The sequence below is a fragment of the Bufo bufo genome, chromosome 1 (assembly GCF_905171765.1).
Source record: "Bufo bufo chromosome 1, aBufBuf1.1, whole genome shotgun sequence".
Lineage (NCBI taxonomy): Eukaryota > Metazoa > Chordata > Amphibia > Anura > Bufonidae > Bufo > Bufo bufo.
The window spans coordinates 459778677-459800795 of record NC_053389.1 but is presented as its reverse complement, the minus strand read 5'-3'; the positions used below and the strand labels follow the sequence as shown (position 1 = coordinate 459800795).

The following is a 22119-nucleotide window of genomic DNA, read 5'->3' as shown; positions in this document are numbered from 1 at the left end:
GTCACAGCTGTTGACCGGCTGCTATTTATTGCCACTGTTGTTTCTAACTTGTTATTACTGTTGGCTAAATTTCTTATCGCCTATATACTCATGCAGTTGCTGCTAATAAAATAGCTGTTTTTAACGGGATTCACCGCAAATAAATTTGGATAGAATTGAATCTTTTCGGAAAATTCAGCGAACCGGCCGAATCGAATTTTTTAGAAATTTGCTTATCTCTACTAGACGCTTTACAGGCTACGGCAGCGCTAAAGACAGCCCATTAGTGCCAGTGACATAATCAGGCTCACTTCTGGGCAGAAGTCTCTGGAGAGCCCAGTATGTCACCAGATCTCCATAAAAAGCCTTTGCCCTGCGCCATTCAGCGCAGGGCAAAGGAGAGTATCTGAGCATGCTCTGATGCTCATATTGGGGTTAAATGTTGGGTTAAAAATGTTGGTATGTCCAGGTTCAGCCAAAGGAAGAGGATACATTTCATGGGTAGAAGGAAGAATGAATTCAATGAAATTCCAGCAAATTCTGAAATAAAACATAACACCAACTGTAAAATTGAATTTGAAAAGAGGATGGCTTCTACAAATGGATAATGGTCCTAAACACACCTCAAAATCCACAATAGGCTACCTCAAAAGATGCAAGCGGAAGGTTTTACCATGGCCCTCACAGTCCCCTGATCTGAGCATCATTGAAAATCTGTGGATAGACCTCAAAAGAGCAGTGCATGCAAAGAAGAATGGATGAAAATCCCTTGAACAAGTACTTAAAGAATTTTGGCTGGCTACAAAAAGCATTTACAAGCTGTGATACTTGTCAAAAAGAGTGCTACTAGGTACTAACCATGCAGAGTGCCCACAGTTTTTCATCAGGCCCTTTTCTTTCCTTGTTATTTTAAAAATATAAAAGATGAAAATAAAATTATTTTTGCTTAATACAAAGGGAAGGTATCAACTTTCACTTTATGCCTTTTGTAGATTGTTTATAGTAACATTAATTTTGACATGGGGTGCTCAAACGTTTGCACTTTTGAATGCTACTGTGTGTATATATACACAGTATATGAAGGCCTTTGAAATTCATCGGCTTTTAATGGCCATCTTCAACAGTCATAAAAAAACTAATGCAAAACGGCCATTAAACACAGACAGACAGAAAATGTATGAACAAATGATTGAAAAATGGCAATGAAAAACTGACAGTGTGTTCATTTTTAACGGCTGTGCCACCCCAACACTGCCGTGCACATGTGCATATGCTTCTGGAAATAAAGAACTATCTGTAATAAAATATAAAATACGATAGGAGTTGGATCAATATCTCTTCCATATATAGCATTTGCTATAGCACCCCTACATAGTGGTCTGTAATTTCTTTTGTCTTCAAACGAAGCCACTTACCATGCTTTTACCCTTCTTCAAGAATCCTCCTTCACCATCTTTCATATATTCTATTTCTTAAACCACTGTGCTCAATTTCTGTCATTTTAAATAGAGTGCCATCCACTCTCATAATGCTCAAGAAGCATATTTACCAAAAGGAACAATAATTCAATATTTCTAAATAGAAAGCAAATACCAAGCGGTATGACATGGATACACAGTCGGCTGTTTTCTATTTGAACATAAGAATGATCACACTACATATCGTTATCCCTTCTAACATTTGAATGCTAATTTCTTGAAAAATAGGATGTTTCAGCTTGAAACCTGACAAACTTAGTAGCTGAAGGTCATGTCACACAACTCACAAGCATTGCATAATCAAGGAGTTCCTGCTTTTCGCCTAAAGACAAGGATGACCTATGGAGAAATCAGAGCACACAAACCCCAGTGTTGCAGTGTTTTGTGAATGAATTCACTCATTTTAACCTTTTCATTAGGGTCCATTCACACGTCCGTAGGTATTTTGCATTCCGCAAATTGCGGATCCGCAAAACACTGACAGCGGAAATGTGCATTTCTCAATTTGCGGACCGCACATCGCCGGCACTTTAATAGAAAATGCCTTTTCTTGTCCGCAATTGAGGACAAGAATAGGACATGTTCTATTTTGCGGATCCGGAAAATTTGCTATGCGAACAGCACATAGCATCCGTTCCGGCCCATTGAAAGTGAATGGGTCCGCAAAATCTGGTACGGGTGTGAATGGGCCCTTAAAGGCTATGGGCATCTTAAACATGATGAAACATATGTTTTTATATAGTTATGGTTTATTTTTGGTTAAAAAAAAGTTTTAGGCTTCATTCCTTTCCAGACTCTCTGATATTTCGTTTGCAACCTGCTCCTAGTTTCCAACTTATATTGTGTGGATGTTCCCCCAACCCACACAAAAAAAAACAAAAAAACAGAGGTCTTTGTGTGAAGGATGATGCCATTTTTACATGCTCTAATGTAACAGCACAACTTCATTTCTGTTCTGATTTCCCCTACAACAGGTCATGATGGATCTCCTGTCCATTGTGTGGACAGACACTGATGCTGTGAAATGTGAGTCTTCTCCTCCTACAGTGTACAGTGAATTCTCCCTCCCTTCATACACAGATACACATTCTATGTGATTTATCTTTCCTCCCCCTGTGCTGTCATTCCTATCCATGTGTGTTTTGTCTTCCCTGAAACCTGGCTGCTTCCCCTATCTCCACTTTATTATCTGCCATGTACAACCTCATTCGGCTCCCTGCTTTTATCTCTAACTTGAGAGAAGAAAGGGGTAGAGAAGAGGGTCAACAGAGCCAGAAGAAGCGTGCTATTAAAACTATGTAAGATAGGATAGCTAGATATGTGAAGGAGTTTTACAATCTCTATGGTGGCAACATAATAATTAACTATTAATAAAGATTATTAGAAAATAGTTTAACTTTTCATTTAAGAAGAATATTAGCAATAAAAACGCCAGTGCTAGAGTTTCCGTAGCATAAACACTAATTAGTGTAAATTTCCATATGCCAATGACCTGAAATGCAGATGCTGAATTTACTTATTATATCATACCTCTGAATGTTGAAAAGTCATGCTTTGGCAAATTTTCTGAAGCTGAATTGCTGTCATCATTGCTTCCAAGTTGAAGGCATCCAATGATGTTGGGTATTGTTTTCTGACCATGAGGTCTTCTTCTGCAGTCTCCCCTACTTCCTCTGTCTGGGTGTTGAAATTGTTTACAAGTTTGCATACATTGAGAAGAGTCATTTTCCAGTATGGAAGCCTTGCCTTATTCACCTAAAGTGAAATATTTGGAAATTATTATGAGCACAAACAAACAAATAAATATATTTGTATACTCTTCTTACACATAGCATGTGACTCAAACAAATTTCTAAATCATTCAGCAATAATAGATTTTAGTGAATTTGTACTGCTTTCAGTATATTACTTAGATTTTCAGTAACACAAATTAATATATGAATATTCTCAGTGCATTTCAGCCATGAAATTCAGTCATGAATTTAATTATTATTTTTTTAATTGTAAGAAATATATTAGCTGATTTAGCACATTTTATTCATATGAAATGTCCACAAATAGTATGCTGTCCACTTGGTTTCCATACACACCTAGCTGCAGTGATGGAGTATGTAAACATATGCTTTACAAATGTAAAGATATTCAAGATAATAGGAGCAGTGTTACAATGACCAGCTCTATCCAAGGTTGACAGAGCTGTTTAGTTCCAGTGCCTATTTCCAGCACTGAAGCTAATACAGAATATCAATGAGGGTACTGGGAGTCATACCCCCTCCACTCCAATCCTCAGGATATGCCATCAATTTAAAATCCTTGAAAAATTCTTTAAAGTTTATTTTTTTTTCAGGTCTGGTCATTAAGTGGTTATATAGCATTTTAATGAAATGAACAGTAGTGCTGTCTTTAGTTTTGAGGAATTACCAGAATAACAATTATGAACTTATTTCTGCTGTAGGTGTCTCAAATCACTATTTGAAAGGGATGTTTATAGCCAATGCAAAATGTTATGGTTAGGAAGTTTTGCACAGACTAAGGCAAAGCATGTCACATCATATTTGGATATAGAGATAAGCAAACTGTGGAGACAAGAGGGTCATAGGTTGCTCTCATTTGCCGGCCTGGCTATCTTTATTAAGACCGCGCAGGGTAAGGGCTCATACCACTAAACACCGGTGCTCCTTTCCCTTGGGGGGAACACTACTCAGACAACAGAGGGCGAAGTTACAATGCCCTGGGAAGACTTTATTGGATAATCAACTGTGAGCAGCATATAGTACAGTCCCAGCAAGGGCACAGTAGCACCCAGATTTGGACGGGCACCCACAGAGGTGAGGTAGCAGCAAGCTTAGGTACCAGGTCGTGCACAGCAAGGCATGTGGTCAGATGACCCAATTGTCCAAACCTGGACTCTCTAACCAAACCTGTAGGCTTGAGGTTGTGCAGAAGAGCAGTTCTGAAGTCTACCAGCTGGAACCATAGTCCCTAGGCTGACGACCTGTAGAATAGCTGCTGATGACAGGGACAGATGCCTTTTTATTTCCCTCAGCCGCCATTTCAGTGCATTGGCCCCCATAGGATTGGTGGAAGATAATCGTGGCTGTTCCATCATTAGTTGTCATATTAATCCAACTGCATAATATCATTCTGATGATACAGCTTTTCAACTTCAGCTAGACAAGTTGAACGGCTTCTAATACACAGCAGGGGGGCTGATGCAATCCACAGGTGATATAATTAGCAGGTCCTTTCCAATACATCTGATGGCGTGTTAGTCAGACCAAAAGACAGCACATAGCTAGTTCAAGTTGCTGTGGAAGTCAGACAACTACAGGAAAGACACAAGATTTTTTTCATTTCAAGTTTGCCAATTTTTAAAAAAAATTTGGTGAGAGAGAGTGTACTGTATTGTAGACCAGGTGATGCCCCTACTATGCCAATTAGCCAAGTACATGTGAGCAGTATTGTAGTACAGGTGATGTACCTGGTACACAGAGTATGTGTGCATAGTATTGCAGGTCCCTCTAGGTTGTTGGGAAAGATATTCAAATAAGCTTTCCTAAACCAACACAACTGATGCAAAATAAGGGTTAATCATTTTAGAAAAAAGACGACTGTAGGGAGATCTAATTACTATGTATAAATATATCAGGGGTCAGTACAGAGATCTCTCCCATCATCTATTTATCCCCAGGACTGTGACGAGGGGACATCCTCTGCGTCTGGAGGAAAGAAGGTTTGTACACAAACATAGAAGAGGATTCTTTACGGTAAGAGCAGTGAGACTATGGAACTCTCTGCCTGAGGAGGTGGTGATGGTGAGTACAATAAAGGAATTCAAGAGGGGCCTGGATGTATTTCTGGAGCGTAATAATATTACAGGCTATAGCTACTAGAGAGGGGTCGTTGATCCAGGGAGTTATTCTGATTGCCTGATTGGAGTCGGGAAGGAATTTTTTATTCCTCTAAAGTGGGTAAAACAAATACCAACCCTAGACCATTAAACAAATGCATATCCCCAACCAGACCCCTGTAAACAGATGCAGACTCTAGAACAGACCCCCTAAACAAATGTAGACCCTAGAGTACACCCTAACCAGAACTCCTAAATAAATATATACTCTACATTACAGCAGCAGCTGCGAGCTGCGTTGCTTTACTCACCCTGCCTGGCACATCAGACCCACCTCCTGCCACCCCCCTCCAGTTAGGCCTGGCTGCCAGATACACTCTGATTCTTCAAGAAAAGTGAGGCCTGCTTACTGACAAAGCCTCATCACCTCTACTTGAAGGATGCATGTTCTCACTCCCTCTAGCTCTTAAATAGCAAGCCTGCGTTCACTCAATTTTTCACCAGCTAATGGCTGGCGGCCCTGGGGTCTTTCAAGTACCTTTCAGGGTACTTAGTGTTCTAAGATCCTGCAAGGGTATTCCATTATATTGTCTGCCTATGTATTGACCTCTGTCTGTTTATTATATTCTGACCCTCTGCTACCTGACCTGATATGTGCTTATTACCGGTCTCTATGCTGTCTGCCCTGACCTTGGACTCATTCCCATATTACACATACGTACTCCATGAGCCATGAACGGCCTGTCCCTGACTTCGATTTTGCCTGACCCCTTTGTGTCCTACACCTGTGTCTCTGATCCCTGTGAGTCAGCTGTTAACCACACAGAGTTACTCCATGAGGTAGCAGCCTAGTGACTCCCCTGCAGCAAAGCCCAGGTTCCTGTATAAGGGTGAATACCAGGGAATGCCAGAATAATGCCCTAAGCCAAATCTTTTGGTTAACACTTACCATAACACCCTATACCAGTTCTCCTAATATAGGCTCCTAAATTAATTTAGACCCAAGACCAGGCCACTAAATACAGACCCACTTTTGCAGTTCATGTATTGTTATGTGATTGACGCAGCACATTTATTTTAATTGCTTATACAATACCAACAGATTCCACAGTACTTTTACACTTTTACAGACATTATCATCACTTGGGCCCCTAGTGGAGCTCACAATATAAATTATGTCTTTATGTTTTTGGGAGAAAACCAACACAAACATGGTGAGAACATACAAACTTCATTCAGATGTTGTTCGTGGATGGAATTGTATTTATGACACAGGATAGATGGTAAAAGAATGATCGCTGGGGGGCCTAGAAATACTCTACAAGTGGACTAATCATTAGACTGGGGATCCACTGCACAACTTCAATAAGGAGAAGTTTGAATTGAGTGAAGGTCATACATTTTCCTTGCATCTTTCAGGGTCTATGGGACTAATCAAAAACAGCCAAGTTAATAGTTTGGCTGCTTTTCTCAGCCCTATAGAAATGAGAAAAAAAATTCCAAAAATCTGCTTCTTTATACCATTAAATTATTTACACATTTGGTGGTATGTGATAACTCTTTTCAAACAATGTTTTTCCAGCAGTTCAGTCTAAGAAACAATTGTTAATTATTACTGATATTTGTGCAGACTGACATATTTCTGGAAAAATACAATTTAGGTTCGATTCCATTTGGACCTGAAATTTTACCTGAATTGAAAGTGCTTCAATCTCCTTGAAAAGTTGTACATGACATCCTGGTCTCTCTCTTTGGGCTCATGCACAGGGCCGTTGTGCGGCCATTCCGTGCACTGGGGACCACAATTGTGGTCCCCAATGCATGGGCAACATCCGTGCAGCGGGCCGGACCCATTCAACTTGAATGAGTCTCTGGTCTGTCCGCACCACAAAAAAATATGAACAATGGAAAGAAACACCATGAAAGCACTTCGTAGTGATTCTGGTGTTCCGTGACTCCATTCCGCTTCTCCGTAATTGCGTACCCATTCAAGTCAATAGGTCCGCATCCATGATGCGTGGTGCACACGGGTGGTGGCCGTGGATTGCCGTTTGCGGGCCCCAATAAAGTCACGGTCGCCCGACGGCTGTGTGCATGAGGCCTTTCTCTTACACTGTCTCTCAGTCTCTATTGATCTCTCTCTCTCTTGAAAAATTATCCTAAATCAAATCACATGAATTTCTGTTTCTATAGAATCTTAAATTTTAGAAAAATTTGGGTTGAATTTGTATTTCATAGAATTGACTCAGATCTCTAGTGATGGCTTATGGTTGACAACACCATCTTCCGTATTTCAAGTGAACGATGGCCATTTTGGCACTGAATATTTGTTTTCAAGGGTCAATTTCAACAACAGGGAATTACTTACAGGATATTTCATTAAGGTATTGACAAAAAATTCTAGCAGTATTATTTTATGTAAATTGTATATATTTATTACACAGAAAGCTTTGAGTAAGGACAGAAAAGCTTTCTCCAGTTTACAAAAAGGAAGCATATAACTGATATACATAATTACTGAAATCTACAGCAACTCTGAAGAGGCATACCAGATGAGGCATATCATTTAGAATAAGGTCTTCACCTTATCATGGATTATATGGCGATCCAGCAGCGCAGGCCCCATCAAGAATAGTGCAGCAGGCGCTGGTCTTGATGAATCAGGGCCAATAACTTTGCACCAGACATTTAAGCCCTTCCTGCACCATGTCGTAAATATACAGCATGGGAAGCTGAACGTTAATGCACCATGCCGTATATTTATGGTGTGTTAACATGTAACATAGAACTGACAACCTTCTGTAATGGCCAAGATCAGTGTTGGCCATTTAACTAGGGACTGCAGCATCTAAGGAGTTTGCAAAGGTAGTGAGCTCTCCTCCATCTAGCCCCTGCAATGCAATCTCAGGGTCTGAATTATTGTTATGGCAGTCGGAGGCCTTACAGAGGCATTGAGCCTGCCATGTATGGAAACTTACCAGCCTGCCAGTATAATACACAGCAATAGGTCGCTATTGTAATGTATTGTAGCAGAGATTAAATTGTATGTTTAAGCCTCTAAGTGAGACATAAAACAAATTTGAAAAAAGTGGAAAAAAGAATTACAAAAAATCAAGTTAAAAAATTGCCCTTTTCCCCATATCCAATTGGTTAATTGGTTAAAAAATGAAAAAATAAAATAAACTACACATACTGCAATTGGTATCTCCATAACAACATGATCTATAAAAGGGATAATGTTATTTATCCCATGCAGTGAAAAAAATAAAATAAATGTTTTGCTCCCATTTTGCATGAGCTGAACTCAAAGATCTGAAACATTTTCTACATACACAAAAGACCCATTACTCAAATATTGTTCACAAATCTGTCTAAATCTGTGTTAGTGAGCACTTCTCCTTTGCCAAGATAATCCATCCCACCTCACGGGTGTGGCATATCAAGGTGCTGATTAGACAGCATGAATATTGGACAGATGTGCCTTAGACTGCCCACAATAAAAAGCCACTCTGAAATGTGCAGTTTGATCACACAGCACAATGCCACAGATGTCGCAACGTTTGAGGGAGCGTGCAATTGGCATGCTGACTGCAGGAATGTCTACCAGAGCTGTTGCCCGTGCAGCGTTTTGGCTTTCCGTTTTTGAGATCCATCATGAGCTCTCACAAGCAGTCCAAAACGGATCAGTTTTGCCTTAATGCATTCTGAATGGAAAAGGATCTGCTCAGAATGCATCAGTTTGCCTGCATTCAGTCACCATTCCGCTCTGGAAGAGGACACCAAAACGCTGCCTGCAGCATTTTTTTTGTCCGTCCTGGGATGTGGAGCGAGACAGATCCGTCCTGACACACAATGTAAGTCAATGGGGACATATCCGTTTTCTCTGACACAATAGAAAACGGATTCGTCCCCCTTTGACTTTCAATGGAGTTCATGACGGGTCGGTCTTGGCTATATAAGACATAGTACAACCGGATCCGTTCATGACAGATGCATGCGGTTGTATTATTGTAAAGGAATAGTTTTTTGCAGATCCATGACAGATCCGCAACAAACTCTGGTGTGAAAGTAGGCTTTGATTGCATATTACAGTTAACAGGCAATTTTATATTTTCTAATTTTATGTAACACCTGTGGGGTCAAAATGCTTACTGCACCACTATATTAATTCAGTGAGAGGTACAGTTTCCAAAATAGGGCCTTTTGGGTTGTTTCTTATGTTTTAGCACCTCAAGAGCTCTGCAAAACGGAAATGGTTCCTTAAAACATCCTAAAAAATTAAATCCACAAAGTGCTCTTTCAATTTTGAGTCCAGTACTTAGTTAAAGTAGCACTTTAGGGCTATATATGAAATTTTTTTTTTTAAAAACTGCAAAATTAGGATAATACATTTGGAGTATTAGTTCCATTTTATCAATGCTGTGTTACAAAAAATGAATGAAAATCTGCAAAAATATGTTAAATTCCACCTCCATTTTGCGTTAATTTCTGTAAAACACATAAAGAGTTAACAAGCTTCCTAAATGCCTTTTTGAATACTTTGAGAGATGCAGTTTTTAAAATGAGGTCATACAGTATATGAGGGGTTCTAATACATATGCCTCTGAAAGTTTCTTCAGAACTGAATTGGTCCCTAAAATATAGTGTTTGGAAATTTTCTTTAAAATTTGTATAGCGTTCCCCAAAAAATAAAAGTACTTTTCAAAAATGATGTAAGCATAACGTAGACATATGGTAAATATTAAAGGAGTTCTTCAAAAGATAATAAGACCTTCAAACATGGCAGTCCCACACCTGGTCCACACCGCTTAATTCAATCCATGTGACTCCCGCTCCAGCACATGACACAAGGGGAGCAGGTCACTGCTGTGGCCTGTGATTGGCTGTGGTGGTCACATATCCTCCCTTCGACGGATATTGACGCCTGCACAGAGGGGAGCGGAAGCACTGGGGTGGGAGCCACACAAACCGAATCCAGATTTTTTACTAAAAAAACACAAGACATATCAACCCAAAGTTGCCACTATCATAAAGTGCAAAATGTCATGAAAAACAATGTCAGAATCGCATGAAAATGTAGAAGCATTCCAAATAAATTCCCACATAAAGTGACACGTCAAATTTGAGAAAAAGGGGCTTTGTCCTTAAGACCAAAATAGTCTTCATCATCAGGGGGTTAAAGACAAGATACATACAATTACTGTATATTTAATTTTCTACTGTTTTCTGGTAATGAAAAATTCAGTTCTCATCATGGGTTTCTGAGGCACCTTTTTCCTTTTTAAAGGGTAAAACACTCCATTTACCAATGAAAGAATTTAGATGTTTTTAAATATTTGTCTCTTATCATCCCAATACCATTCATCCATTGTACAGGATTATTGTGCTTTTGTTAAAAGAAACACTGACAGTGAGCAGTTTACAGCTAGGCTGCAAAAGTATGTTCTATGGGCTGTGAATGTCAGATAAGTGTACAATGGAAGACGCTGAAGTTGAGAGATTGATAGGTACCTTGTCTGCTTGTACAGTGTCATTTGCATACCTGCATGGGTAAAAAGATAGGTGATAAATGTTTTTTTTGCCTTCTAATGCCATGATTTGAAACTCTTTTGTCGAATATCCTCTTTCATCTAATTGTAACAGACGTTCTCAGTATCTTCTCATTTTTAATCATAGTGTATAAAAATGCATTTTACTGCAGCTTAGTTAAGATGCAAAAAAATTATCTTAATCATTGCTATGAACTGGAAATGTGACTTGTAAATGGTTATCTTCTGACATTTCATTTATGTATATAGCCCATCATTCCCATCAGTATCTGTGCCTATTTGTGCTCACACTCTAAATTCCATATTAACCTATCAGTATGTGTTTGGTGTGTTGTAGTCAGCCAGAATACCCAGATAAAAATTAGCCCATGACCAGATCTGAATCTAGTACCCCAAAGTTGCAAAGTAGATATGCTAAGCACTGTACTGTACTACCAATATGATCCACTATACACACAGAGGTAAACATTGAATGTATGGCTAATACATATGGTTGTATTAAAAACGTGCATAAGATGTACATTTGGGGCCAAATCATGGGAACTCAGGAAAGCCTTTCCCAGTTAAAAGGCTTCTCTATTTTGCTTGAGCCATTAAAGTCAGAGTAATTTAGGACAAAAACATTGGGTGAGTCTTACAGGTTAATACTGAAAATGCAATGTTTTTGTACAGAAAATCTGTCTAGCCTATGAAATTTCAGAAGCCATTATAATACTACAATAAATTTCTAGGTGCTTACCTGCTATGACCTTCCTCTTTCAAAAACACCTTAGTTTTTTGGCCATATCTAGGTAGTATGAAATATGCTTTTCTTTTATTTTCCTACTCATTAGGAAATAGAAGAGACTTGACGATGAGAGGGCACTTACAGTGCCTGAATGGAATATGAGGGCAGATGAGAGGAGGGACAAGACCCAGGAAACTTGATGTTATAATCTAGCTTATAGGCTGAGAAGGAGACTAGGAGACCAAGGAAAGCAAAATTCCCTTGAAATATCAAGCCGGTCTTGAATGAGTAGATAGGTCTTTGTGGAATATAACTGGTCTTTAGAAGAACATATTGCATACCTAATACACATGTGGATTTTGGAAAAATTTTACATTTCCTTTTTATGTGGCATGGTTTAACCTGGATAACCCATTGCCATAAATTAATTTTGGAAAATGCTAAACAATTGTAATCATTGATTTTTTATAAATCTGACTTTGTCATGTGACTCTAACCATAGGAGGTGATGAGATTCATAACAAGCAACACCTATTAGTTCTTCTATACTCCTCATATCTTAACTCCTCATATCTCAACTCCTTTACTTAACATTGTATATTTAATGATTCAACTCGACTATGAAAGTTTTTATTTTACTGTCATATTTCTCTTTTCACATTGCCTTTATTATATAATTTTTTATCCTGACTTTTCCAGGGTTTCTATTGATGACCTATCCTCTAAAGACCTTAGTGATATAAATCTGCCTTATGACCTCATGAGAATAACTTGTTTTAGGCAGTGCACCCCAGATAACCAGACTCTCAAATTATTTCCTTTTGCTGAGATTTGCCTCATGAGCACTTACGATACTGCTTATGCTATAGGTCAGCAGTACTTCCTGACAATGAGGCATTAAAAAAGTTTTACAAGACTTTAATACTGATGACCTATCCTCTGGTGTCCCTAATGAGAAAGAACTCCTCGCAAGGCCTCTCAGAAAACCAGATGAATGTTTTATCTCAGACATTCAGTACTCTTTTTCTTTTGGAAAGAGAACTAGCTTACCCATCTCAATCTGAGAAACAATACAAGGGACATTCAGTACTCTTGTCCTTTTGGAAGAACCCCTGGCTTTCATGTCTCTTTTCCAGTGGAGTATTATGCATGAGTTGGTCTGATTTGCCCATAATGAATAACAATATTAAAAGAATTTGGGGCACATTTATTAAGACTGGCATTTTAGACACTGTTCTTAATAACGGCCCATAGCTGGTGGTGGCCTCTCCATAACTTTGGCGCATTCAGCGCCAGTTCTAAACGTAAAACAGCTTAAAACAGACGCCCACAATTTTAGACCTAGCATGAGTGGGGAGAAGTCGCCATCTGCGCCTGAAATACACCAAATTTAGGCATATTTCAGATTAGTAAATGACCCCCTTTTGGGGGGGGAAATTTTTGACAAATTTCAAATCTGTAGAACTGATTAGCCCATCTCTAGAATGAATGAATCGTGGCTGAGGAATAAAACACTTCAATACTGGCATAACAATCAGCTTCATTTGAGCACAATCAAGTTAAATGATCTTCCAATGTCCAGAAAATTGCATTTAGAAGAACTTCTGTGCTTTATATTGATGTATTTAAAACCATTGTTCATATATCATCTGTCAGTAGTATATTACCCATTATCTTCCAAAGAAAGCTATAATCATAAGTATCATCATGTGTGCCCATTATACCCAAAGAAAGTAAGAAGAGACAGCAGATCACTGCACATTATTACCACATCAGCACTCATCAGTTCAAAGCTGGCTGAATGTCAGACGGAGTACATAATACTATTACTGTATTTTCTAAGGCTATAGACATTGACATTGTTGTAGCTATTGTATTTTATTGGTTAAGTGTTGTAAATTCATAAAACACATAGCAATTTAATTTCTGGTACAGAACAAAAGTTGGGTTGTTTGAAATAAAATCTGTTCTTCAGATTGAATATTGAAAACTATCACAAAGTTCCATGTGTTTTAAAGGGAACCTGTCACGTTGAACATGGTGTCTGAGGGCATATGTTATCGAGCAGGAGGAGCTGAGCAGATTGATACCTAGCTTTATGGGAAAATATTCACTATAACTTGTGTTTTATTCATTTCAATCCCAACTCATTCTGGGCTTTGAAGTCCAAGAGGCAGTCCTATCAGTGATTGACAGCTATCTGTGTATACACAGCCATAGAGGGTAGGCTGTCAATCACTGATAGGACCGCCTCCTGGACTTCAAAGCCCAGAATCAGCAGGAATTTAAATGTATAAAATACAAGTTTTGCCAAATTATTTCACATAAAACTTTACATCAATCTTCTCAGCTCCTCCTGCTCTATAACAAGCTGCCTGCACATAAATTCGCATTTTCATGGTGGCAGGATCCCTTTACGAAAAGGTACCCCTGCTATAAATTATAAGAAGCCACTAAAGCTTATATTAGATGGCAGATAGTCCATAAGATCATAACTAACAAGCATTTGTATGAACACTCGTTAGCGATGATCTGGCAGTGTAATACTGCCGCTGATTACCTGTTCATTGGGTAATTGGAATCTTTCAGCAGGTTTAAAAATCATTGTTTGCCGACATCAGATCGTAGTCACGATTGGCTGCTGGCAAACAATGATTCAGCATGGGGACAAGCGATGGCATTAGCAATCACTCCTCCACCATACTGAGGAGGAGGTCGCAGCATGGAATAGCAGGTAGACGAGCAGGTAGATGTTGGGGAGGAACTCTTCGTTCCTGACAATTGCCTAGATGATCAATAATGTGTAATGTAAGTGGAGTATTTAACCAGGTAAACTCCAAGGGGACTTGTAATATATCTGTCCACCAAATCTTTGAAACTTGCTAATACTTTTAAAAGGTTTACAGGTGAGCTGTATATTATGCTTTTTTTTGCAGCAGGCCATACATATTACTGTAAAATACACAGTACGCTGCACAGAAATGCTGGTCTTAACACGTTTTTCGGTATTTAGATGCCGTGATCAATTAAACATGATATTTAAAGGCTGTAATGACCACTATTGGCATTATTGCCAGTTGAAAACATTAGTCGCGGACCGATGCCGTTTGAAGCAGCATGGCCCCGCGGCTATGGCACACCTTGCGCACGCGAGTGGGCGACATGTTTAATCCCTCAAGGACACGGCAATATTTCACCTTAAGGACCAGGCCATTTTTTGCAAATCTGACCAGTGTCAATTTATGTGGTGATAACTTTAAAACGCTTTGACTTATCCAGGCCATTCTGAGAATGTTTTTTTCGTCACATATTGTACTTCATGACACTGGTAAAATGGAGTAAAAAAATATCATTTTTATTTATAAAAAAATACCAAATTTATCAAAATTTTTGAAAAATTAGCAAATTTCCAAGTTTCAATTTCTCTATTTCTATAATACATAGTAATACCTCCAGAAATAGTTATTACTTTACATTACCCATATGTCTACTTCATGTTAGGATCATTTTGGGAATGACATTTTATTTTTTGGGGATGTTACAAGGCTTAGAAGTTTAGAAGCAAATCTTTATAAATTTTTCAGAAATTTTCAAAAACCCACTTTTTAAGGACCAGTTCAGGTCTGAAGTCACTTTGTGAGGCTTACATAATAGAAACCACCCAAAAATGACCCCATTCTAGAAACTACACACCTCAAGGTATTCAAAACTTATTTTTACAAACATCGTTAACCCTTTAAGTGTTCCACAAGAGTTAATGGCAAATGGAGATAAAATTTCAGAATTTAGATTTTATTGGCAAAGTTTCCATTTTAATCCATTTTTTCCAGTTACAAAGCAAGGGTTAACAGCCAAATAAAATGCTATATTTATTGCCCTGATTCTGTAGTTTGCAGAAACACCCCATATGTGGTCGTAAACTACTGTACGGGCACACGGTAGGGTGTAGAGGGAAAGGTGCGCTGTGTGGTTTTTGGAAGGCAGATTTTGCTGGACTTGTTTAATTACACCATGTCCCATTTGAAGCCCCCCTAATGCACCCCTAGAGTAGAAATTCCATAAAAGTGACCCCATCTAAGAAACTACACCCCTCAAGGTATTCAAAACTAATTTTACAAGCTTTGTTAACCATTTAGGTATTGCACAAGAGTTATTAGCAAATGAAGATGCAATTTGAGAATTTAAATTTTTGGGCAAATTTTCAATTTTAATCAATTTTTTCCAGTAACAAAGCAAGGATTAACAGCCAAACAAAATGCTATATTTATTTCCCTGATTCTGTAGTTTGAAGAAACACCCCATATGTGGCCATAAACTACTGTACGGGCACACAGTAGGGTGTACAGGGAAAGGAGTGCGGTGTGGTTTTTGGAAGCAGGTTTTGCTGGACTGGTTTATTTATACCATGTCCCATTTGAAGCCCCTCTGATGCACCCCTAGAGTAGAAACTCCATAAAAGTGATCCCATTTTGGAAACTACGGGATAAGGTGGCAGTTTTGTTGCGACTATTTTTAGGGTACATATGATTTTTGGTTTCTCTATATTACATTTTTGTGAGGCAAGGTTACCAAAAATAGAAATTCTGAAATTTCATCTCCATTTGCCATAAACTGTTGAGGAACACCTAAAGGGTTAATAAAGTTTGTAAAATCAGTTTTGAATACCTTGAGGGGTGTAGTTTCTTAGATGAGGTCGCTTTTATGGAGTTTCTACTCTATGGGTGCATCAGGGGGGCTTCAAATGGGACATGGTGCCAAAAAAAAGGCCATCAAAATCTGCCTTCCAGAAACCATAGAAACATAGAAACATAGAATGTGTCGGCAGATAAGAACCATTTGGCCCATCTAGTCTGCCCAATATACTGAATACTATGGATAGCCCCCGGCCCTTATCTTATATGAAGGATGGCCTTATGCCTATCCCATGCATGCTTAAACCCCTTCACTGTATTTGCAGCTACCATAGAGCGTTCCTTTCCTTCTGCGCCCTGCCGCAGTTTACGACCACATATGGGGTGTTCCTGTAAATTGCAGAATCAGGGTAATAAATATTATGTTTTGTTTGGCTGTTAACCCTTGCTTTGTTACTGTAAAAAAACTGAAATTTAAAATTGAAAATTTGCCAAAAAATTGCTGTTTTGGCACAGTTTTTATTTTATTTTTTGGACCGTGTTCATCTGAGGGTTAGGTCATGGGGTATTTTTATCTCTCTGATCAAGTCTACTTGATCGGCGATACCGAATATGTCAACTTTTTAAAAATGTATTTATGTTTTACACTATAATATCTTTTTATAAACAAAAAAAAAACATTTTAGTATCACCGTAATTTTTTTTTGTATTTAGCCTATTATCTTAGGTAGGGCCTCATTTTTTGCGGGATGAGAGGATGTTTTTTTTGGCACTATTTTGGGGGGCATATGCCTTTTTGATCGCTTGCTATTATAATTTTTGTGATGTAAGGTGACAAAAAAATACCTTTTTCTGCACAGTTTTTATTTTATTTTTTTGAGGGGTTAAGTCATGGGGTATTTTTATAGAGAATATTCTTACAGACGTGGAGATACCTAATATGTCTACTTTATTTTAGTTTTACAAAATAATATTTTAGAATTATTTTTTTTGTTTGTTTTAGTGTCTCAAGTCTGCGAACCATAGTTTTTTTCCGATTGTCAGTGGCTAAAATTGGGGAAGGGGATTATAAATGTAGTACTCAATGAAAGTGTGGTACTCCCTGAAACAACCATCAATGCAGAGGCCCGGATGATCGCGGTACGTGTCACACTGAGTGGTGGTGTCCTTCCGTATCCCCCTCCTGTGACACACTCTGCACTTTTTTTGGGTCCGTCCCTTCTTTCTAGTATGGGGGACCACACCTGGAAAGTGTTGGCCAGGGACGATATGGACGCCTGCCAGTTCCCGAGGTACCTGCCTTCTTTTTCCCAGTCAGAAAAGATCAGGACCTTGAGGACTGCCTCATAGAACTGAAGAATTTCCCTGTGTTGCCAGCGCTCTGAGACAGCACAAAAGAGTTGTACAAGGCAACCTGTACCAAGTAGACTGCAACTTTTTTGTACCATCCCCGGGTTTTGCGCATGGCATTATATGGCTTGAGGACTTGATCAGAGAGATCAACTCCTCCCATATACCGATTGTAGTCGACGATACAATCGGGCTTGAGGACCGTTGCCGCGGTACCTCGCACAAGGACAGGTGTGATGCCGTTACTCTTTTATCTGACCAGCAACAGGTTCCCACTGGTAAGGGCACGGGTCGCACCCCTGGGGATAGGTAACTGGAGGGGGTGGGTAGGGAGGCCGCGTTGATTTTTACGCACGATCCCACAAGCTGACGTGGATCTGGCGGCGAGGGACTGGAACAAGGGGATACTAATATAAAAGTTATCCACGTACAGGTGGTAACCCTTATCTAGCAGTGGGTGAATAAGCTCCCACACAAGTTTCCCGCTAACAACCAGAGTGGGGGGACATTCTGGGGGTTCAATACGGGAATCTCGCCCCTCGTACTCACAAAACTTGTAAGTGTACCCTGAGGTACTCTTACAAAGTTTGTACAGCTTTACGCCATACCTCGCCCGCTTAGAGGGAACATACTGGCAGAAAATGAGTCTCCCCTTGAAAGCAATGAGTGACTCATCAACCGCCACCTCCCTTCCAGGTACATAGGCCTGCACAAATTTGGCCCCAAAGTGATCGATGACCGGCCTGATTTTGTACAGGCGGTCATAGGCAGGATCACCTTGGTGGGTCCATGCTGCATTATCTGCATAATGCAGGCATTTCCGGATGGCCTCAAACCGGGTACGTGTCATGGCCGTACTGTAAAGTCGGGTCTGGTAGAGGACGTCCCCACTCCAGTAATGCCTGACACTAGTTTTTTTTACTAGGCCCATGTGCAGCACGAGGAACAAAAACCTCCTCATCTCGGCTGCACTGACCGAGAGCCCGGGTGTTGAGCAATGAACTGTTGGGCGAACAGGTTCGTTTGCTTCACCATCAGATTTACAAAGTGGTCACTGAAAAAAAGACTAAAATAGTCATATTCAGTAAAGCCCACTGTGGAAATCTGGATTCCTGGTTGACCAACAAAATCAGGAATCGCAGGCTCAAAATGATCTGTGGTACACCATGCAAGTTCACCGATAGGGGGCTCCGGTGGACTTATCTGGTGGGCTGGAAAACTAGTACAAGCCCCAGAGCTACTCGTACTAGTGTGGGCCACAGGGTCTCTGGCATGGCCGTCCCCTTGCTCCACCTGGCAGCGTCTCCGGAGCCTTGGGCGCTCATCATCATCGCTAGATGATGAGGAGGACACGGATGACAAAAGGAAAGTCATCCTTGTCCTCACTGGGGCTCTCGGACTCGGAGGAAAGCTGGGAGTATGCCTCCTCGGCCGAGAACATCCGGCGGGCCATAGGGGGATATATGTGTGTGCGTGTGCGTGCGTGTTAAACTTTATTTGGTGTGCGTGTGTGTGGGGGCACGGGTGTTCGCGTACTTACCCTAAACCTAACAGACAAAAAAATAAATTAAAAATAAATTAAAAAAAGGCCAAAAAATTTGAATAAAAAACAAAACAAAATTCAAACTCGATGATCAGCCGTCCGAAGTTGATCAGCGGTGGGGTTTGCGATGCGCTAACAGTGGCCGGACGCTAAGAGTGCCGGCCAGAGTCAGCGTGTGCAAAAAAAAAAATGCTTGCGCCCTAAAAAAAGTTGGGGGGGGGGGAAGGGGGGCAAGCTGCAGCACCCCTGGGGGGTCTAGGGTCACACAGCTGTGCTGTGGACCCCAGACACCCGATTTAGGGTGATGCAATCAAAAACTTTTCTTTTTTCCCGACTAACTTTCCCTCAATATCCCTGCCTAACCGAACCTGTCCCTAACATTTCCCTAAAAACTTTTTACTGTGGAGGGTCAGAATGGGGTGCTGGGGCACAGATGGGGGTGCTGGGGTGCTGGCTCTGGAGATCCGTGCAGCGCTCCTCTCTCCTCGGCTCCCGGACACAAAAGGAGGAGGAGAGGAGCGCTGGAATAATTTGAAGCGCCCGCCGCTGCAGCCAATCAGAGCTGTTCCTGAGAGGTGATGTGGTGAAGTAGTTGCTTATGGGAGAGAGCACATACCTTGAGGTACATTTTGTTACATTAAAGGAATGCTTCTTCTTACGTCTAATAGAGAGAACACAAGTTATATCTTCTTATAGACCAGTGGCTTGTTCTCCTAGAAGTGTGTGGCCCCTACAGGGCTTGTTACTACCAATACATCTACATTTTAGAACATGGTGTCATTTAGTTGAACAAAAAGATTTGCTAAATCAGGCAATACACACCTTTGATGAGTACATATTGCTGAGTACGTCTGCATCTAATACTTTCATCTCCTCTTCAGAATCTATGTTGGGATAAAGAAATACATTAATATTGATAGATAGATAGATAGATAGATAGATAGATAGATAGATAATAGATAGATGATAGATAGATAGATAGATAGATAGATAGATAGATAGATAGATAGATAATAGAAGTGTTTTGTCTTGATGAATACGTTGGTTCCTCGTGTCAGTCTACAGTATGAATACTTGATATGACGTGCTTACACATATATGAGTATTCTACATGAAGGTGTAAATGAGGTGAAACATAGTTGACATGTAACCTTCTCTTGTCACTGAAGGGGAATATCCATAAACTATTATTCATCTGTGACTGACAGAAAATGGGTTACATGTCCATTCTTTCTGTCTGTATGGCATCAGTATATCATCCGTTATCACATATGTAAAATAACAATGCCCATCCAATGTGTCCTAGCAGCCATCAGTGAAAAGCCGACTGCAGGCGGATGGCATCCATATGTTGTCAGTTTTTTTTTCCAAAAAGCCACTGACTTGAACAGGCAGATCTAGCATTAAAATCCAACTAAAATAGTGCCTACTGTTATGTTCTCTGCACAGACCTTTTCTCCATGATAAAAATCGGATATGCAAATTCGCCCACTGACTTGTATCAGTGTCCAGTCTACACACGGATCTCACACAGACATAAAAATTGCTATTCTGAATGAGACATTCATTTTCCGGGGAAACATTCATGTGAATGAAGGAACTAAAATATTCATCTTCATATGATATGTGTCATATTAGAATTCAACAACCATATATCGGAAAAGCACATTTAACTATATACAGCTTATTGTATAGCGGCTTGTACTGTCTTTCAAATGTATTGATAATGCTATACTGTTAACTATATGTAAGCAAAAAATCTGTAATCATTTTTCAGACGTCCATGTGTTTCCGTGTAGGTGTATGTGTGTTCTGTGTGTGCATAGGTATATTTGAATGTATACTGTATGTGTGTAATGTATGTTTGGTACTGGAGGGTTTTTATTGCAGTCACCGCAAATAAATCATTAACACTTATTTCTTCCATGGCTCTTTTAATTTGGCCACAATAATTCCAATTATTCATAGGAAACTATATTTGAACATTCTCCATTAGGCACAGTCCTATAGTATTATTACACTCTATTCACATAGAAAACCCAGGTCATTCTTCATTTCAGTCTCAATACGGTAGCAGCAAATGACTTTTTAGTTTGTAAGGATCGCCCAACAGGAAAGGTTAACAGTACCCTTTCAGAACACATTGGTTCTGTTCTACAAAATCCTCCTAGAAACCTAATTCACATTGCCCAACTTAATATAGATCTGTCAAACAATGTGCCTGACTGATTTCATAAATAGGCACGAAACACTGGATCCAGACTGAGCTGGCAATATTAACCATCTTTCTGCCAGAGGAGTAGCAAGAGCAGTTCTTGCTGGCATCAGTCATGTGAAAGCTGCATTAAGTATTTAGCAGGCAGATTCTTAACACTGCCTATTGAAGCACAAATGCTGATGTTTAACCATGTCATAGGGTGTTTTAGAGCATAATTATAGAATCTATTCTGTTCTTGCGAGTAGTAGTCATAGAATGATAACTACAATTTGCAGTCCCCTTAATAGGATTACATTATAGTGGGGGATTGGGTATGGTGTGCATTGGAATACTAGAGGACAAGGTCACACAAGCAACTGGGAATATTACTATTAAATCACCAGCTCTGTGACTGCAGAACAGCTATGCTGTGATGGGAATAAGCATTCTCTTATTACTTTGTTGTTTTGTTATTTAAATATTTCATTACCCCATAACATTGCAATCTCCAGGCACAAGACAGCATCATGACCTTGATATCAGACAACATTTTAAGGTCGAGTGATAGATGTACACTTTCCTCTAAGGTTGGTGGCACAAACTCTTTTGAAGGATAGGACTACTATTGAGAGACTGAGAGAAGATATCGTATGTGCCCACGATAAAATAATCAGTTCTTGCTTACTACAGATGTAGCAATCCTCGTCTTGATTCTTAATGGGGTAAATACACAATGGCAAGAAACTTTTAATTGACGTTTTTCCAATGGCTTTTTTTGCAATTCTATCACGGTGAGACGTGATATCACACTCAAG

At 39.7% G+C, this 22119-nt stretch overlaps 1 protein-coding gene across 1 annotated transcript in view; it reads right to left on the bottom strand.

Moving 5' to 3' along the window:
- The window catches only part of NTS (neurotensin), a 49712-nt gene that overhangs the window by 26836 nt on the left and 757 nt on the right, over positions 1-22119 (bottom strand). Inside the window, exons 2-3 of the mRNA XM_040415719.1 lie at positions 19930-19991; positions 2988-3212 (exon numbers count right to left, since the gene is read on the bottom strand). Coding sequence (XP_040271653.1) covers positions 2988-3212; positions 19930-19991 — 287 coding nt within the window. The remainder of the gene's footprint in view (positions 1-2987; positions 3213-19929; positions 19992-22119) is intronic.